Source organism: Struthio camelus, chromosome 2 (assembly GCF_040807025.1).
Source record: "Struthio camelus isolate bStrCam1 chromosome 2, bStrCam1.hap1, whole genome shotgun sequence".
Classification (NCBI taxonomy): Eukaryota; Metazoa; Chordata; class Aves; order Struthioniformes; family Struthionidae; genus Struthio; species Struthio camelus.
The window spans coordinates 35,043,015-35,063,782 of NC_090943.1; the positions used below are offsets into that span (position 1 = coordinate 35,043,015).

Consider the following 20,768-nt stretch of genomic DNA (forward strand, 5'->3'; position numbering starts at 1 on the left):
AAAGAACATGCCATAGAGTCCTTGTCTGTGCATGGGTCCCCAGTATAACAGTACAAAAAAAAACCCAACCATGTGCTCAAATAAAAGAATTCATTGACTTTATAATTTCCTTTATTGGTGCTTGTAATATATAAGGCAGCAAAAACAACTGAAAAAGATCTTTGGATAATTGTTGTGTACTGTACAGTATGGAATGTGTGCAAATCGGTTTAATATATGACCCTTCACAGCTTAAAAAAATGACAGCGAAAGAAACAGAGAATACCAGAGCTAGAATTACCTCTGGATTGGGGAGTCTTTGTTTTATAGCTATTTCTGTTGACTTAAATGCTTTAGAGAAGTCCATGTTATTACTTCAAAATGATCTTAGTGATAACAGTGGGTGTCTGGTCAATGGGAGAAATTCGTCTTTCTCATGTAAGATGTGGCAAACCTGGAAAAATGTACAGAATTTGCCTCTGTTGCTTGTGCTGCTGTTGGAATCTCTGTAGCCACATTTAGCATCATTTACCTCTACTGCCCCACAGCTTTTTTAAGCCAGCCTACCAGCTAATAAAAGGAAATACTTTCACTTTAGAGCCTTTCTAAGCCTGGACAAAAGCTCACTTTCTGTTCTTCAGGTTTCCTATATAAGGCTTTAGCCTCAAGATGAGGACCTGCTCACTACACACCCTCTCCCATCCCCCATTTCCTGTCTGGCTTCATTAAATGCTGATTTGAAGTTGGCACACGTTTTTCTGATACAAAAGTAGTACTGTGTTCTAGGAACTATCAGAAAGTAGCACATTATTATCTTTTACATTCCCTTCATTTATTTGTCCCCTTCCCATGAGCAGAAATTGTTTTTATCCCTTCGTCTTAAATATCTCTGTGTATTCAATAAAAAGAAACAGTGAAACAAAGCCCTGTCAAAAAACCTTAGCTCATTTGGGAGCAATGTAGCCCCAGGCTGTATTCTTTAATGCTAGTATCTGCAAATTGCTAATCATTAAGCAAAATGTACTATATGTCATAATGATTTCACTGTATCATTTTCCTATCTCTCGTGCTTGCCTCTCAATATCATGTTACTCAGGAGAGAGTAGTTCTCTTTCAGCAGCGATGGTGATTGTGATGAAATAATATGTACATATGTGCAAGTCTGTATATTTGCTATTTTTAACAATATGGCCACTAACCTTTTTCCTGCTGTAATGAAGCCACCGCAAAGGATGAGAAAATTCATCTAGTCATTATCTTCTTTATCTAGGACCAAAATTATCAGTTCTGTAGAAATAACTGGAGGTCATGCCAAGGAGTTAGGTAACTGATCCATTGTGTTTCTTTTGATTTCTTCTGTTGTCATTTAAACTAATAGTCTCTGTATCTTTCATAGTCATTGCCCAGTTGAAGTGGGCAACCATTTAAAGCGTCATACCACTTCAGGTTAACAGCATTAAAAAGAGATGTTAAGCCAGCTAATAATGATGAGACACTGAACATACCATATTACTGTAACATTGCATTATTCCAAATTGTATTGCGGAGTTACATAAACAGAGTCATTCTCAAATTAGTCTTTACTGAAATCCACTTGAGTGAATCACTCAAATGCTGATTCCCAGCAGGATCAGTGAGGTGGTTTTTGATGAGCTTCAGAGAAAATCACTGTATCTTTTTGTTTTCTTTCCTGCAAAACACACTCAAATAATACATTTTCCCTTTCTCCAACTGGGCAAAGATTACTTGTCACAAAATCCTGAATATATTAGAAGCACAGAGGACTGTGTAGCAAAGAGGCTAGGCTAATAATGACCTAGTAGAGCCATATCTGATACACACCTCTGTCTCTCTCTTAGCAAGATTTTAGATGAATAAGCCATTCTAGCAGCCTACTGCCCTGAAAAGGTATACTCTTGCTTTCCTCCTCTGCCAGGCTCCCAGCCATGTGCTCTTGCTCCTTCTCTCGACTCTGTCATTCCGGCTTCTTGGTGAGATGACTCAGCCCACTTCAGTGGCAGAAATCTAACCCAGGAAACCTCACCTCATTCAGCATCCTCCTAGTGTTGCTGTGGCAACAGCAGAAGGGATCCTTTTGGTATCTCTGCGGTTGATGTTCTCCTGCACTGGTACATATACTCTGAAGAGCCACGACTTATGCTGGTTTAGGAATGTCATCCTCCTTAGCTTTAGAGAGGGCTTATTACCTCAGGAAAGTGAAAATTACGTTTTCCTGTATCAATTAGAATTAATTGAGTTCTTGCCTCCCGTGAGATGTTAGGTGTACAGGAAGTTAGTCACACTTATTCATTGTCTTGCTGAATCAGTATCTTGATTTATGGTTGAATCACTGCGTAGAGTAATAGCCTACCTGGGGGCTTTTTTTAGTTATCTGGTGGTATTAATGCAGTATAAAAAGGTTAATTCTTAAGGAATGGTATCTACGTGATGAGGAAGCTGTTCTGCAGTGAGGCACAGAGTGAAGTTTAAGATTCTGTAGTTATTTGGTACTAGTTCCCCCTGTGACACTTCTGTTCTGCACTACAAACGTCTTTGGGTGATTAGCATAGTCAGCCTTCGCTGACATGGATACAATGGATTTAGTTGAACTCAAAAAAGTTGTTCATAACGTGCAGTAAAAATGCCCGCAGAAAGAACCAGTGCAAAATCGTTATTTTGAGTGATACCCTCTCTAGACCAGTTCTAAGAACCACTAGCTAAAATATCAAAGCAGATTAATTATAATAATTCTTCACCATTTGCAACTAAGGCTTTCCAAATGCTTTGCAAGTATTAGGTCGACAATGTAATTTAAACAATGTTTAAAGAAATTTGTTTTCCACTCTTTGCTCACCTGTTTGTATTACAGCATTCAAAGGATTAAAATAATTTCTAAGTAATCAAATATATCAGTAATGAGCTTTGGGGAGGTATGTGTACGGATCTATCTACCTATCTGTCTCTCTATCTATCCATCCATCCATCCAACCATCCGTCTATCCTTGAAGCTTAAAATATTTAATTTTGCCTTTTTAACTATCACAAGAGCGTTGAGGGTTATAGATGTGTTATTACTGCCTTCATGCAGGAGTGTGCTGAAGCACACAGGATTGCTAATGTAATCTATACTGATTGCAGTCACCAATAATTCTGCTTCAGCTTCTGTGGAACAGGTTGATATAGTGACCTCTAAAGTCATGCACCGCGTTTGTGCCTCAGCCATTGACAGGTATCAAGAAACCACTTTTCAGTTCTGCACTTTGTCCATCAGAGTAGACACCCTCAAATTGGATAGATTTATTTAGTACATTGAAATCTGACTTTTTACTGCCAGCCATCAAGTCCTAGCTGGTACCATGTTAGTAGCTGGCAGTGTCTCATGGGAAACATTCAAGAATGCCAGTACTTGAGGCACACACATCTCCAAACCTTGGCTTTGTCTTTTATCAGGAGTTTTTATTTTATAATTTTAAACTCACTCTTCTCCATTCCTTTTCATTTTAAAATTGATTATTTCCGTTTAAAAATGAGACTTCATCTTTCATGCAAGGGCTATCTTCTCCGCTCACTCATAAATTCAGACATTCACATCAAAGTGCTTTCTCTGTTATTATGATTGATTGAGTTGCAGAGCGTGATGGGAATGTGGTAAAAATAGAAAGGCAATCTCTGTGACTGCACATGAAACGCATTTCATATGGAAGTGGAGCTTCTCTCCAGTGAATATTGCAGAGGATTTGTATCGTATTAGTCTATCCTAGGCATGGAAATCTTCTAAATTGTAAGGGTACAAGGCAAAGTGAGTCAGCACAATAGATGACTAACGTTTCTTCTAAATGTCCTCATAGTTGGGTGATATCTATGGTGACCATTGGTCTTGGTGGTAGTAACTGATGAAACCGAAATTTCTTGTTAACATTTTTATTATTAAAGATTTCTAGCATTTTGCTAGCGTGTGCCTCTGTCTCTGAAATGTACTCAAGGCATAGGTCATTTAGAAGGGACTACTTGCCAAAAGCTATATAGTATGAGACAAAGGCAAGTGAATGACTGCAGATGGAAGGAGTCTCGAGGTTACAGAACATTTAGCAGCACTCCGAGCAGGGTAGCAATGCCTTTACTCTGCCATAAGCATTTATAATGTCCCTGTTCCTGAGGGAACAAGTGGGACAGCAGACAGCAGGAAACAAATGTATTGATACTACCTACTGGTCAAGGATTGGTGTTAGAAGTGCAGGGTTGAATCTTTATCCCAAAGCAACCAATGGTAAAATGCTCAATGGAGTGAAGGTTTAACTTGTTTAGTTTTCTACTATCTCTTGCTCCTTCTTTGGGGCTAGGTTTATGCATGTGCATAGGAGAGAGAACTGATCCCAGTTTCCAGCTCTCTCTGTTTTGAAATATTGTTCAGCCGAGTCTCAGTTCCAGAAAGAGAAATACAAACAAATTCTGTTCCACAGTTATCTTTCACTAGCTCTTTTCAATCTATCTGATAGCGAGTTTACTTATAAGAACAGATAATTGGGTACATGAAACATTTCATCATGCTAAAAATATCACAAAATAAAAAGCACGACAGAGCTTCGTCTGTGGTCTTCACATGAAAAGACTTGTGTCCATTTAGGAAAGAGAGGTGGAACTTGCCCAAGGTGCATTAAATATAATCCTAGCTTTTCTGGGAATCAATCCTACTTCTTGCTTTTCAGAGCATATATTTTTCTGTGTAAATGTTCTTTGGACACTGTAATAAATCTAGTTGTTTGGTATGTTATTGAGAAAACATTGAAATTCTGGGCCTAAAATTGCTGACCAAGAAATGTTCTGCCAGCAAATCTTGTCATAATTTATATTTCTAAGAGAAATCAAAAGGCACCAATGGAATCGTCTTTCTATTTCTGTCATCAGACCATAATCCAATTATAAGGTTGAGTTCCAAGCTATATTAACATCCAAGTTTTCACTTACAAGAGATATTAAATGATGTAGAATAAAATTTTCGTTAACCTGTAATTAATGCTAATGATAAAATGAACTACTGTTAGTCATAGTACCTACTATCAGACTATCGGAAAAAAAAGTTTTCTTTACTGATATTTGGGTAACATGAGAGTTGAAATTGGATGAGAAGAAAAATGAGCAATGGCCATTTCTTTAGGATGGAAAAGGAGTTAATTCAATGACTTATTACTGAAATTCCTTTTCACCTTTTTCAGCATAGCCACTGAAATATTTTGCTTTAATAGCCTAGTGTCTGCTCCTTGAATTCAAGCAGAGCATGTGAGGAATCATAAGTATTTAGAGGTAGATAAAAGAACAAACCAACACTAGCTTAGTAAAGTAAATATTAAATAAAAGCCTTACTGATTCTTGGTGAGTTTTGTGCTGTTGATTTTCTCAAACATTTTTTTAAATGTGTTCCTCATAGCTTAGCTTTACATGCTTTAATCCATGTAGCGTTATAAAGTAGAATAACAATCCCAGATTGCTAGAAATGGGAGAAATTTATTTCTCTTTGAAGTCAAGCAAATAGCATACAAAGTAGAGTATCCTCTTCTCTTCTTTTCTATTGTCTCCTAGAGTTAACTCAGTTTGGGAATAGAGACATTCTGATAATACAGGTTCATTCTGAACTTGTTTTTTGTGGGGAAGAGAGAATCAGGGAAAGGCAAAATGGGGGTGAGGTCAAAAGCAGTAACAGTGCTGGGCTCAGAAGCTATTGAGCCCCCTTCCTCTCTATCCTTTTCCCCAATCTAAACTGGAGTTGTATGAGGAGCAGCAGAACAATTGGGAAGGACAGGTAGGAAAATTTGTGCCTTTGAGCTCTCTTTGGATCTGATGAGGTCCTATAGGGAGGACCGTATATTTGGTTAGTAGTGTCTGGGTGAAGCAATACTTTGATTTGTAATCATTCATTTTCTTCTCTGTATTTCCAGCTTCAGAGCCCAATTTGAAGGTACGTTCAAGGTTAAAACAAAAGGTAACAGAAAGGAGAAGCAGTCCTTTACTCAGGAGGAAGGATGGAAATGTTATCAGTTCATTCAAGAAGAGACTCTTCGAGGTGACAGGTAATTAAGAATGGAAAAATTCTGTCTCAACTGTGACTGCTAGCTGATATGCATAAAATAACCCCAAAATTGGTATACTGGAATTAAAATTGTTTATTAACCATGCTATTAACCATTATTTTTCTGCTCCTGGAAAGGGAGCTGTATTAGAGAAATGGTTACATATAAATCTGCAGCTTTTTATCACTTATTTAAAAGTCATTGTCAATTTGAAAACCCCGATTCCAAACCAGTTTGGAAACTAGCAGTTTACAACAACACGTACAGGAACAAATGAATGGTAGCCTATCAGCGAAGAAGGACATTAAATAAGAAAAAAAAAAAAAGAATAATCTGTTCCCCTTGTTTATTTCTTCTGTACACTGACAAAATTTTGGGTCTTGCATCTCCCACTTTCTGTCTCCAGTGGAGAACGCATATGCAAACAGCAGGCACAAAAAGGCCTCTGTGATGGTTCTTAATCCAGAACCCTTTTGGGATCATTTGTTTGATCCTATCCTCCTGGGTCTTTTTATTTGAAAATGTCAAGACTAGTTGTTTTCAATGTAAGGACTCACTAAGCTATTTTTTAAATAGAAAAAGTTGAAGGTGTTTAAATATTCCGTGGCAAACTTAATTGTAGCAGATAATATTGTTAGTAACTGAAACAGAATTTTTAGCATGTAAAAAGGGGAAAATGCAAAGGAAAAATTTTTCCTCAAATAGAATTTGTTTTGAATATTTTTCTTGCTCTTGAACTAAAAAAAATGACAGGCCAATTAACAGTAGATATCAAAGGATTCTTTCACATGTTTAGTATTGATACATAGAGTGGTGACTCACATCACATGTATTATTTTGCAGAATTGCACACTTCACCATAGCTCCCAAGCAGACTGAAGTCATGTCATTTTAGTGCATAGGAACAGAAATCTGCCAAGGCTTTATTCATTTATTTGAAGTATATTATTTGCAGTATTTGGCCTGACTGTGATATTGCTTACTATGAAGTTATACCAATGAAGCTTAGTAGCTTCATGCTTCAAGTGCTGTTACAGTCAGGCCATATATGTATACCACCAGCAATTACTAATCTGTCAGAGATACATCTGGATTCACTTAATATGTCAGAGTTAGGCCACACCAAGGTGAAGACACAGCACAGCATAACCAAATTCACTTTGGTGTCCCCATAGATGCAGTTCTCACAACAGCTTTTCACAGTATGTCAAATCTAAAACTAGGACACAGATGTGATAGTAAGCATCAAAGTAACTATATTAGATGATTTCCCTATAAATTATTTCCAGATTAGGACTTTTTACAACTAATTTGTTATTTCAATTCTCTGAAAGTCTTCTAAGATTCTTAATCTCCTCTTCCTTAATTGTGGCAGATTTCTTTGTATTCTGTACACTTGCAAGAAAGGTATAAAGCAAAATACTTATCCCAGGAGCTTTTCCTGCATCCATTACTAGAGCAGAAGCCTCAAAATAAAGGAAATCTATGTTTTACTCATGGTTATGTCAATGATTCTGAGCCTTACAAATTGCTGTTATAATTATTATGATCAGTTATATGATATTTATACCTTTCATAATCAAGACATCAAACATTTAATCAATCATTTGATTTTGATGAAACATTTCTAGCTGAAATATTTTTTAATTTTTTTCTTTTAATAGAAAATAGCACTTAAGAAAATGCATATTTATATTGAAAGTGCTATTATAATTTTTCAAAAAGAGAGAAAAAATTAATTCGTTTGTGTTTCTACTCTTCTGATGAAACTAGTGAGAACTCAATGCAGGAAATTTCCTTGACTAGTTAGTATATTTGGATACTGATTCACTTCAGTAAGTTGAAGCCAGCTCTAGCAGCAAACAGCAACAGGTTGAAGAAGCTGCTAGGAAATCTCATGCTAATTTCAGTGAAAGTGAGGACATATTTTTTGCAAGCGGACTGAGAAGGAGAGAGCAAAGAAGCAAAGAGGTAGCCTCAGAATAATTATGGCCCTATTTAGATATTAATTATTTTAACTTTGTGAAGATTTTCATTTAAAGTCAGCCCACGAGGGAGTCTTACCTCTACTAGTGCCATACTTTTCTATCTTTATCCTTATTAACCTTTGCCGTGTACAGCACTTACATTTATATGAGTGTACGATTAGAACAGTTTAACACAACAACACGCAACTAGATCATACTCCTTCCCTTCATCTTAGACGAAGTTTGGGAATTTTTAATTAAGATAACATACAGCCTTTAAAATGCTCTTTTAATGTTTTTATATTTCATATTTGTCACAAAGATGTAGCGGAAGTGGTGTATATTTTATCAATATTACTTGCGTACATAAGGGTTATTTTGCAACAGCACTCTTTCCAAACACTCAGGGAATGGCACTAGGCCTCATGAATTGATGACATGTTATCATGACCTTTGCAGGCTGACTGTCTCTGTCATTTTGATCTCTTACAGAGGCAGGGCACTATACAATTAAAAAGAAAAGACTTTCTTTTCTTTTTATTGATTACATGTTCAATGCCTGTACCTCTGCCTGCTACTGAGTATCATACCATCTTTGGGGGGGAGAAAAAAAAACCCTTTGTGAAGCAAACTGATCAGAAGGGCAAAGAACAAGTAGATCTTTCTTTGTTGGTGTTGTAAAAACAAAACCAAGAAAGTTGAGAACAAATTGAAAAAAAATTAATGTAAGTAAATAACTTATTCATAACTGGTAAATACTCTTTAGCTGCAACCCCCCCCCCCAAAAAAAAAAAAAAACTATGCCATATACAATGTGCAGTTAGTTCATCGAGATCATGCATTGCCTTTCTATGTGAACCATGAATTCATGTTTGCATAATCTGTTTTCCAGAATCCTCAGTCAGTAGCAGCTCTCCCGGATCAGGTCCCAGTTCCCCAAGCAATGGTCCAACTGGTAGTATAACAGAAAATGAAACCTCAGTTTTGCCAGCTAACATTCAAGCTGAGGTAAGACTAAGTGTATACTCGTTCTTGACTAGATAAGTGCTCAGTCTTCTAGATTTGGCGAGATTCCGAACTTCAATTTGGTGATACTCACAAGCATTACTCAACTGTAGCAGTTATGATTATCAGGGTACCAGGACACTGTAGACTGATAGCAGAGTATCTTTGGAAAGGAGACTGCCGTGTAAAGAGACTCTTTGGTAACCAAAGGATCTCAGATTGCTGTGAATGGAAGGGACAAGGCATCTGGTTTCTCTTTTGGGATAGTCTGAAGAGGTGCCCAATGCAGAACTCTGATGAAGGACTTTCACATGAGAAAGAGTAACTTAGGCAGTGGTGACTCTGACTCGTATGGATTAAGGCATTTCCAGGTTCAGATGCCTGCTGAAATATTTTTTTTTAATTCCAATACTGGAGTTAGGTGATTAAGTCATTTTTCACATCTGCCTTTAATTTTTCTGTATCTCAGTTTCCTCATCTGTACAGTACTTATCCACACAACTGACATGCCCAGAGTCTTTGATAATTTTTTCATAAAGGTAGATCTTTAGGTCTAAGGATGGATCCAAGGACAGAAGGAACTGTAACTACTTATTATTCTGTTTTGTTCATAGATGCCTATAATAATAGGCATGTAGGTGCTGAATCATTTGTGAGAAACCTCATTTACCTTAGACATACCTAAGTCAGGCTAATCTGTGGCAATACTGTAAAGGGACAATAAATGTATTCTAACTAAGAGAAAATGAAATTCAAACATATTCTGTATCCAGTACCTATACTTACAGCCATTTTTGCTTTAGTGGCAAAGTTTTCTATTAGTTGTTGCTTTATAACGTTTATGTTAGAAAAGTTGCGTAAGGAAATGTGATTTAACAGAGTTTTAGCTAATGGAGCTATTTCTCCAGGTCAGTGGCAGGACATTCACCTCAAAAAAACCTGGAATGGGCAGTTCAACCTCCAGCAGTGACTTTTCCCCATAATGAATTAATTGTGTGTGTGAACTATGATCCAGGGGGCAGGTGGGTGACCTCTGCACACTGATTAGTAGCCTCTCTCTGGCCCGTAACCAAAAAGAAAAAAAAATTGCATTGATGGCTAACATGTGGTCTTGCCTCATAGCCCCTCTGTATGTGATTGCAAAAAAATGTAAATGTTGCAGAGCAAGATAAAACATTCAGATTAGATCAAACACTAGTTTGGTGGAATTAAATAGTATATTTTAAAATTGTGAATGTTTTAGATAAAAGTAGAAAGTTGTAATATGTACATATTAATGCTGTATTAAACAGGAAATCTTATCAAATTGGATCATATATTGACCTGAGGAGATCGGAGTTACTACTACAAGACAAAAAGAGAATAGTGTCTCAAACTGATTTTCAGTGCTTGTTACTTTGCATATTTTAGTTTCTGGACTCTTGCCCACAGCATTAAACTACCATCAGAAACACATACAGTCTGGTCAGACTGGCAATCTCTGGGGACATTTGAAAGGCTGTAGCTAGAACCAGCAGGATTGTATTCTGTTCATTATTAGAACACTGTGTTGGATATCATTTGCCATTGCTATGCCAGGCAACAGACGTTTTAGTCCCATACAACAATGCTCAAATGAGCCTAAAAAGTTCCTTTAGAAGTTGAGCTCCATGTACTGGCGTCAGTCACTTAGCTTGCTGGAAGTGTGCTAAGAAGCTGAAACCACTGATTTCCATTTCTGGATCCAGTCAGGGATTTCTTTACCTCTCTGGTTACTTGATTGTTAATGCTGTGGTCCTGTGGGCTCAAACATTTTTCCATAAATCTCAACTTCAGTACATTTTGATTTCAGTGGGATTTTATTTGGTAGTTTAACGGTAACCAAACTAATACATATCTCTTCTCTAGTTCAACATTAGCTGCCAGTTCTCAAAAGCTATATAGCTAATCAATTTTTCATCAGACATAAAAAGTACAGAAGTTTCTAATAATAGGATAAGTGCTCTAAAATCACCCAAAATATCACTTGTTTTGCTGTAATTCTGCATGACTCACATTGCTGTTGTTTCATAATCGTTGTTGTGACATTTGCAGTAAGTGTTGTGCTCATATCTGAGTGGGTGGATAGCTGTGGTTTTCATGGCAGCAAATAAAACACTTTTTGCTGGGGGAAAACAGGTTGCTATGACAGAGAGCCATTTACCAGTAAAAACATGAGTCAATACTGTAAATGATCACACTTTAGTGCGTAGACAGAATTAGAGCATTATCAGTAATGAAACGGATTTTAAAGTATTTTTGCCATATCCATTTGAATAGCTAGACTTTAAAGTGGTTTACCCAGTGGAGCAGACAGTCTGGTGGGCAGACATTTACATTTTTTTGAATGAGCGACGGTGCACTGCAAGTGCTACATTTTGGCAGATAATGCTTTACTATCACAGTTCCCTTCCCTTTCAGTGTAAGCTTTGTTAAAACACTGGTCTCATTATATGAAACTTGAAAGTTAAACACAAGTTTTTAATTGCACCTTATAAATAAAATGCTGTTTTTATTAGGCCTGGTTGTCTCCAGCAGCATCAAGGTTCACTGCAGCAGCTATTTGTCTCTGGTAGCGTGCCATACACTTTCAGGTCACCTGCTGTGCTGGGACTAAATCTTACTTGCATGAGAAATGCCAGCAGGATTGAGCCCCTGCACAGCATGTCCCTTGAGTTCAGAGGGACAACTTGCCTAGGTCATGCAAAATGATTAATGTTAGGCTTACACAGCCTGGTCCAAAGCCATTGAACGCAAAGGAAAGAATCCGTCTGGTGTCAGTGGGCTTCAGGTCATGTTCTTTCTCTTTCATTTGTGCTTTGGAGAGCAACATTTCTTAGAGTATCACCTGATTATGTGGGAGATATAAATTACATGCAAGGCAGATAAACACACACTTGCTTTATGTAACCCTATGTTTCTAATACTCGGCTCTGCGCGGTACTCTTTGCAAATGGCTAGTGGCAAAATGTGTAAGTTTCTGAGCAGCTGGGGGGGTCTGCTTCAAATGTATGTGGAAAGATTCTACTTCATTTTTTAACTGTAGCAACAAAAGAAGAAGCTTTAAGAAATAACTTAATTAGCTGTGACTATTCAAAGCCACGATAACCTTACTGTAGCTCCACAATTTAGAAATATTAAAGGCAAACCACTTTATCACTTTTTATATAAATGTGCATATGAAGATGGGCATGTGAAATAGTTGTTCCTGCTTCTCAGCCAGCCCAGGTAGTAAAATAGAAGTACAATAACTAAATATAGCAATGCATCATCGTGCACTGCTAAATTTAGTTATTGTGTGTCTATCTTAAGAGAGAAGGTAACTACATTGACAGGATATTTTAAACAACAGGAAGCAGGATGGATGAACCCAGTGAGTAAGTATTTGGAGGGCAGTTGCCTATAGTTGCCAATCCAGACCATCAGGTCTTTATGGAAAGGACCATGCCTTAGGCACTGTGCTACCAAATGACACTGCTGGCATCTCAAATCTGTGCCACTATCTCAGGGTATTTTCAATAGTGTAAAAGGAGAAGCTGCAGCTGGGGAAACGTAGCTGTACATCAGCATAGTTTGGACCCTCATTCATGCAGGTAGGCTCCTAAACTCATGTTTGGCGACAGAGTTTATCTGGCATTTAAGCAAATATTTACTGATTTTTTTTTAATCAGTTATTTACCAAAACAAAAATGACAAATTAATAGAGGTATTACAAATTGGATATAAATACTCTAAGTAATAAATTCAAACTTTTAACATTAAACTTTCATGCTACATAACACAATTGATTTTGCTTCTTGTAGCAGTCATGCTTGGCCTTAATGTGGTGGGAATGAATTTTACTGCTTCTTTAAACTCTACCACTGTTTCACTTGCTAGTTCAAATCTTAGAAGGTAACAGTGGTATACTGAAAACCAAAAAGGAAACATTCATTCTTGGAGGAGCTCTGTGTAGGTACTGCAGTCAGTACCAATTTGATGGTGGTCTAGACGGTGCATTGCAGCTGCTACAGCATCCTTTTTCAGTTTGATTTTTGTAGTTTCCCTTAATAATGCCTCCATAGTCTGGACATGCTGGGTTTAACAATGGTCAAAGGTGGATGTTATCAAGGCAAGGCAAGGCCAGGAATTAATGTAATATATGAGTAAGGCTTCTTTGTTTCATATACTATCTGTTGACATTCCCTAGGTAGCACAAGAAAATTACAGAGATAGACTTCTACTGTTATTGTCTCCGTGACAGGTCATATCTCCAAACAAACTGTATGAGGAAGGTTATGTTTTGGAATAACATCCTGTGTTTTTGTGCTTAACCACTTTTCATTGATGGTCTGAAGTTGCATTGTATTAGCACAAAGTATTTTACAGAGTTAATTGATATTCCAGGTTTGTCCAGAGGAAAATCTACAGCTCCCCACAACATGCTTGACAAGTTATTATATTTACTTTAGTCAAAGCCCGAGTGAGCAGTATCCCTCTTGGAGGTGGTCTATTATTGGAGTCCCATATGCTTTTTGTTTGGGAAGAAAGCAGTCACTGTGTCATACTGTTACACAGGGTATTCTTTTTCAAGGATGTTGTTCCCTTGGGGACCATATCATGCCAGAGTTCCTAAGTCTAATAAGACCTTTGTAGCTCTTATTGTGTTAAAGTTCTGGGAGGGAAGCAAGAGTTAAACAGAAAGTGTAATTCAAGCAACTATACTAGACCACATGTTGAAAAACATGACTCTTAAAGCAGAGAGGCAAAGGCTTCAAAAAGATTCCTGTTGCGGTAATGTAGCTTTTTATATTTCTTCCCAATGAATCTAAAATGGGAAGGCAACGGGTGATCTTTATTGAATGTCCATTTTTACTTGACAGTGATTAAAAATATACCGGAAACTCCATGTCCTTGAAAATTATATCACAAGGATTCAAAACAAACGTTAAAGATTTTAAGTTGAATGGAATTAGGAAGACTATGAGGGAGTATCCTACCATCAGAGAATGATGGGACACTATATCTATACATGCATATGTAGAGAGAGAGGGACAGAGTACATTTTTTTTAAATGGAAGGTGTGGCAATCCTGCCTAAATTGGTACCCTAAATTACCACATCAATAGAACTAAATAATGTAACTGTAACATCCCCATAACACAATCAGGATTAGAAAATACATAGTCTATTTGTGAGCTGCATTTCATACTTTACAACAAAAATGTTAATAACTATGGTAAGTAAAGGTCTAATACATCCACATTCAATGACACTTTTAATTTGACTGTATATGGCCTCATATACCTTAAGGGATGAATCTCCATTGCTCCAAAAGACAAACTGTGTTTTACAGTTTGTCTTAAAGTCCATAATACATTGGCTAAATTCCCACTAAACTTACAGTAGTGAAAGTGTAGGTGATGAGAGAAGAGATGGTCTAGGCATCCTCAAGATTTTAGTTCTGCATAGAAATTTGACTTACTAACGAAGGAATATTCCCATACAAATACTAGCTGTTTTCTTAAGAAAGGAAATATTAATAGCTTTTTTAGAGAGACAATACTTTTTCTTATCTGGAACCCCCAATGGGATGCAAACCAATGTAGGAGACATAGCTGGCTTTCAGTGTTGCAGAATAACCAAAATAGGGTAACCAAGATAAAAAGGTTGGAGATTATACCGGATGATATCTATTGTTTTTCTCCTTTATTCCAGCATCTGGTTTCACAGCAACGTCTTTTGATACAGGAAGAATCAGTGAACTTGTTGAGTCTGTACACATCCCCTTCTCTGCCCAACATTACCTTGGGACTTCCAGCAGTACAATCTCACATCAGTGTAAGTGACAAGTTTAAAGCATTCCTGTCTCCTTTTGCTTCCAGGAAACCTACTTTCTGCCTATTCTCTTTTTTTTTGCATTTGGGAATGTAAGCCGTTCAGAGGAGGAAACAGAATTTTCTTTGCATGGGCAGCATCTGAAAATTGAAGACCATGCCTTCAAGCGATAATCATAGCAAATAAACAAATGTCAGTATGGAGCTTAGCTAAGTACAGGCCAGATGCATCACATTTATATCTGCAAATCAGATACCTGATTTCAGGTATGATGAGGTATAGTATATGAGGCGATCATGTTATTTGAACTTTTATACTAAATGATTTTGGGTAGGTGATTAATGGTACCTGGTAAAGTGCAACACCTGTAACTATTTTTACAATAAAATTCCAGTAGCAACCTAGGCTGGTATGGAGCATAGCAGGGGAAGCATCTGTTATTCCTGCAGATTGGTTTGTTATTTGAGGGATGTGCTATTAATCATTACAAATAAAATTGGCAGATATGGAAACAACTTTTAGTATTTTAATGAGCAGTTACATTCATATGTCCTTTGCTCAAGCTGCAGCATTCAACTTTATTTGTAGCAAAATGTTAAACTGTTGTATGAAATTTATGAAACCATAGATGTGGTATGTATAGCAGTCCATGCTGATGGATAAGGATCCTTAGATCTAGACAAAGTCACAGTAATCTAGAGCTGAAATCTGTGGCCCTGTAAAATAATTGAAAATGTTATCACTGGTCAAAATTTTACTCTTTCTGATTTCCAGTAGAAAAGAAAAAAATATTATATAAAGTATATGGTGGTTCTATACAAGAATGTATGAATTATGAAGAAATTTTAGCAACGCAGATTTCATAGTATATGAATGGGTAACTTCTATAAAAATTCTAGCTGTATAAATACAACTTCCCAGTATATAAAAAAATATGCAGCCTGCTGTGGTTTGTAATAAGTTCTACTTAATTGCAGTGCTAAACGTAGTTCAAATCTCATGTCATGTTATGTCTTTCAGTACTTGTAGTATTCTCACCAATAATATATTGCTGCAATCCATCCTTTTAAGATCAGATAGTGAACTTTGAAGGAAAATTGTGTGAGCTCTGAATCAGTTCTCTAGAAGCCTTTCATGAGATATTTATAAGCAAATTATTGTTTTTAAGGGATGGAAACATTGAACCGATCTTGAAAAGTAGTGCTTACTTTTCCAAACCATATCACCAAAAATTTCCTAGTTAATTCACAAAACATATAACTAGATTCAAAGAAATTTTATAATATTAACGAAGGAAATGAAAATATCTTTAATTTTCTCACTCAAATTGTATGAGCTTTTGAAGTGGTCAGCTAGCACCAAATATTACTTCCAGCTTTTGAAAAAACAAAGGGATTGATTTATGCGAGTAGTGTTTGTTTCTGTTGCTAGAATAAGTAGTTGCAAATTGTAAAGTACTTTGATGTTTATATTTCAGGGAAGGGTGAAGGCAGGGTGTGAAGTAAGCATACGCCCACAAAATATTTATTAGGAACTCTGGTTTGCCTCATTAGAATATGTGGGATTCAGATTATCAGACATACTGGTTTTAACCATGACAGTCCATTAGTGGTAACCTGCAGGCCTCAACATATTTTTCTGTTAGAGCGAAGCTTCCCAGAATTAGGCCTCAATCAATAACCAAGCAATTTAGAGGGACACTTTAAAATGCCACACACAGAAGAGCTCTTGATGTTTCAGTAGATCAGAGTTTTACTATACAAATTTACTTTGCAAGGGGGATAACTTATATCTCTGCTGTCCTTCAGGGACTCAGGGAATGCTCCAAGAAAAGTAATAGCTTACCATTACTACAGGTATTTATTTTGTTTTACAGACTAACTTGCTATGTGATGGAAAATTATGTTAAAAACAAAATCCCGCCATAATCCAAGCTCAATGTAAACTATTTCCTCTGATCGTCTCTTTTTCCTGCACAAGAGAACTATGGAAAGATTGTTCAGGATTTTAAGGATAGGTCTCAATCTTGTTATTTCATTAATAATGTTCTCATTAGTAATTCCTTCTGCTTTGGCTGTTATTATTTTTTTTTTCATTACTCAGTTTCTTATAGTGCTAAATTTAATGGGCATGCTCCTCCTTCCTTTTCATCTCACAGGCAAAGGGTAAGGCAGAGATTTTAACCTTTTCCTCTATATGTATTCAAAAGTATTCATAGGACCATCTAATCATGTGGAGATGTAAAAGGCTAGGTCTATGAAAAGTATTTACCAGTGCCATTGTTTTTTTGTCAGGCTTCATCATCATTCAAAGAAAAGCAGAAGGGAGAGACCCAGACACTCAGACAAGGAGTGGCCTTGCCTGGACAGTATGGGGGGAACATTCCTCCAGCTTCAACTCATCCCCATGTTGCTTTGGAGGGAAAGCCAAATAGCAGCCACCAAGCTCTTCTGCAACACTTGTTACTGAAGGAACAAATGAGACAGCAGAAGCTTCTTGTGACTGGTAATGATCGAGGCTTCAATGCAGTATTAATTTTAGGTGTTTTAATGACATTTTTATTTGCATTGAAATGAATGTGGTAATACAGATTCTACAGGTCTTGGCCACTGGAAGAAGTAGAAGGTTGGGCGAAAAAAGTGCAGTTGTCTTTGTTTTCTTTACCCACTTCAGTGATTTCTGCTCCAGTCCTTTAGCATGAAAGAGTTCAGTGATTACAGAAAAGAGAAAGTGCTTACTTCATCACATTCATTTGCAGCTATTGAACTTCCCAGTGTGGCTAGGCATGTGATAGATTGGTCCACTGCATCAATGCTCATGCAAACTTCTGCAATATACCCCCCTTCTGCCCCTTCTGACTGAGCAATTTCTCTTCTATTAGATCTATTAGTTTATTGTTCTTCCCACCGGAGTGAAATGTCACTGTTTTGCAGGAGCAGTTCCTCTTCATCCACAGTCTCCTTTAGCAGCAAAGGAAAGAGTTTCACCTGGCATAAGAGCTGCCCACAAACTGCCTCGTCACAGGCCACTGAATCGAACCCAGTCAGCTCCTCTTCCTCAGAGTACTTTGGCCCAGCTGGTTATCCAGCAGCAACATCAACAGTTTTTGGAGAAGCAGAAACAGTACCAGCAACAGATCCACATGAATAAGGTGAGTACCCAAAGTGAGGACTTTCCACCAAACTTAAAGATTGAAAAGTAATACAGAAGCACAGTACTGGTGCCATGTGGTAGCTGACAATAGGAAGGTTATTGTAAAAATACCTTATTTATGCATATTGTGTGTGTATTTGTATAGATCTTCATTTTCAGCTTTCTGAAAAATGATACAAAATTAATTTATGGTTATTGACATCAATGAAAATATAATTCAATGAAATAGGGATCAAATAATATTACAGTTTTAAATTATAGTTGGTTTCCTGTTGCATAGGTGAATGATGCTTTAAAGATTACTGAATTTCTATTCAACTTTTTTATTTGCCATCTCCAGTTTCAGAAAGCATTCCATTCAGCTGTCTTCAAGTCATATGTTAAGCTTATGTAATAGCATGTGGAGTATGTATATAACTCATTTGAGGACAGTCAGCTGATAAAATTTATCCTTTTTGCCTAAGAAACTTATTGATCAATTGAAAAAAAAATCAGCTTTTATTAAAATAGCCCCTTGTCTTTAGGTCGATTAGTCATGTTAAGATTTGTTATCTCCGTGGCAATATAAATCTCAACACTAAAAAATAAGAAAGAGAAGAATACACTATTTCTAACATCAGATATAGAGTTGAATTCTGCCTCTGTTTCCATGTAGAGTAATGCCTTATTCTGAGAGGAAACAAGAACAAAAGAGACCATATACTAATAAACAAAGAGCAGCAGAATCTAGGTATATTTATCTACAACAAATGTGATGCTATTCCTTGCTCTAAAATGTAAATATGCAAGTATTAAATGCTTTTACCTAAAGAACTTTCTTCTGCACTTATTACAAAACCTTCCAGAAGTTGTTTGCCAGAGCAACTAGAATAATTCAGAGCTCCTAGAATAATTCAAGGAATATATTAACTATGCATTTTTAATTTTCTTGTTTTATTTAAGGGTTACTTCATAACTATATAGAAGTGCCAATGACAAAGGAAAAAAAGATGAAAAGTGGGCATTCAGCCCTGGTACCTATAAGAAAATGAAAAAAAAAAAAAACTGGGTGAACTTCCCATGGGGTTCTGATTCTTTGGAATCTACTAGGAATTCCCAACAAAATTAGAAACAAACCTAGAGTTTAAGTACATAGTTTGTACAGTGGTTTGGTTATTAAATCTTGTCTTAATTAGGAAAAATGAAGACCAGAAAACTTCAAAGTTCAGGGCTGATCCTCGCATGTTAACCCCTCTCAGCTTGGGTGTTTTGATTACTCAACTAGGACTCCAGTTGGCTTTTCTTTGAGTATGCATTCCATATGTTTAATCAAGATGGCATATGCTCATCTTGTAGCCTCAGGTTTTGAAAACATTTCACCTGCCCTCAACTGTCTGAAGAGAAAAGAATTTTTAGTAGTAAAGTACTGAGTCTTTGTGCTGTTTGTGGGTGTTCACTGCAAAATGATTGGTTGCTGTTCATGCATTCCTCACAAGTGAAAGACCCAACCTTACATGTTTTTGTTAGATATGCTTATAGACATAAATTCTATCATAACATTCGGGGATATGTGATGTGACAGATAGGTACGTTTGTCCTGAATGCCAAAATTTAACCTGAGTCAAATAAATCAGATATGAATCATACGAAGAGATTAGGTAGCTTCATTTTAGTTTAACCAGGAATATATTGAACCTCACAAGAACGAGACTGGATAAGAAACTACAAAGACTGCAGTCAGCTTGGTAAACAAGAGGTGTTCTAGACCAGGGAGCAAAGCAACCCCCCATCTTCTCATTTCTTAGGAGAAGCTTGTGCTTGCATCAAGGGAATACATGCATTTGTTATTTTTCATTGTTCTATCTGTTACTCTTCTGTACATAGGCCATGCAATGAAGTCTGCAAAACTGTATAATTCCCTCCTTTTTGGTCATGAAAAAATGCTTTATTTAGTAAAAAGTACTCAAACATTCTCTTAAAAGTTTTTGTTAGAAAGACAACAGGAATGATTTTAAGCTCACAAGACTATGAAATGCCAATTGATCAAGAGCTGAGAACAAGTTAATATCTTCTATTTCTCTTCTGTTCCTCTTTCCTTTTTTTTTTTCCGATGTTTAGGACATTGGCATTTAAGGCTTTAATGTAGTCCAACAGAACTCAGTATTTGAATTTTCACCCTGAGCTAAGATTGATATGGTATGTGTTAGCACTCACTGAAAGTCTTTTTGGTTAGATTGCTTTCAGTGGAAATATGGGCAAAATCTTGCTGTAACAACAGAAAGAGGAAGAGAGCGACAGTTTCTCCCCACCCCCTCAATCTTGTATATATCTTCTTTAAAAAAAGCTATTTCTTTTCTTTGATAAAAGAATATACTTCAGGTGCAAGCCAGAGCTGCTGTAAGGGTGATAACAAGCAATATCTAACTTAGGTCAGAAGTAAAGAATTCCCTGGATCATTTCCATTCTGAAAAAAAAACAAATCACTGCCAAGAGATGTGCCTCTGTCCTTACTAACAAAGAGAAGATCCCCTATGGATTATTTCTGGTCAGCTGTCAGATGCTGGGTTTTTGATGTGGGAAACTGTATACATCTCCACTGAAGTCTGACATTTATACCTGCGGGATCTAGTACACTGACCTTCTGAAAATATTCTAACTCAAATGCAAATCTTGACATCCCATCCAAAAGTACGTAGAAACCCTTGTCCCAGCTTTCTAGGGAAAAAATAATAATGAATGTGCAGTAACCTGAACTCCACTTGTCTTTGGGAAGATTGACTTTGGT

The 20,768-nt window shown here is 36.8% G+C and overlaps 1 protein-coding gene across 16 annotated transcripts in view; it reads left to right on the plus strand.

Annotated features, from left to right (window-relative positions):
* The window catches only part of HDAC9 (histone deacetylase 9), a 508,743-nt gene that overhangs the window by 286,475 nt on the left and 201,500 nt on the right, over positions 1-20,768 (plus strand). For all 16 annotated transcript variants that reach the window (XR_011139634.1, XM_068935036.1, XM_068935038.1 and 13 more), the window contains 5 exons: positions 5,913-6,044; positions 8,904-9,019; positions 14,732-14,854; positions 17,146-17,356; positions 17,785-18,002. Coding sequence is in view for 15 of the 16 variants with exons in the window: in XM_068935036.1 (XP_068791137.1) it covers positions 5,913-6,044; positions 8,904-9,019; positions 14,732-14,854; positions 17,146-17,356; positions 17,785-18,002 (800 nt within the window). In the remaining variant the exon portion in view is untranslated. The remainder of the gene's footprint in view (positions 1-5,912; positions 6,045-8,903; positions 9,020-14,731; positions 14,855-17,145; positions 17,357-17,784; positions 18,003-20,768) is intronic.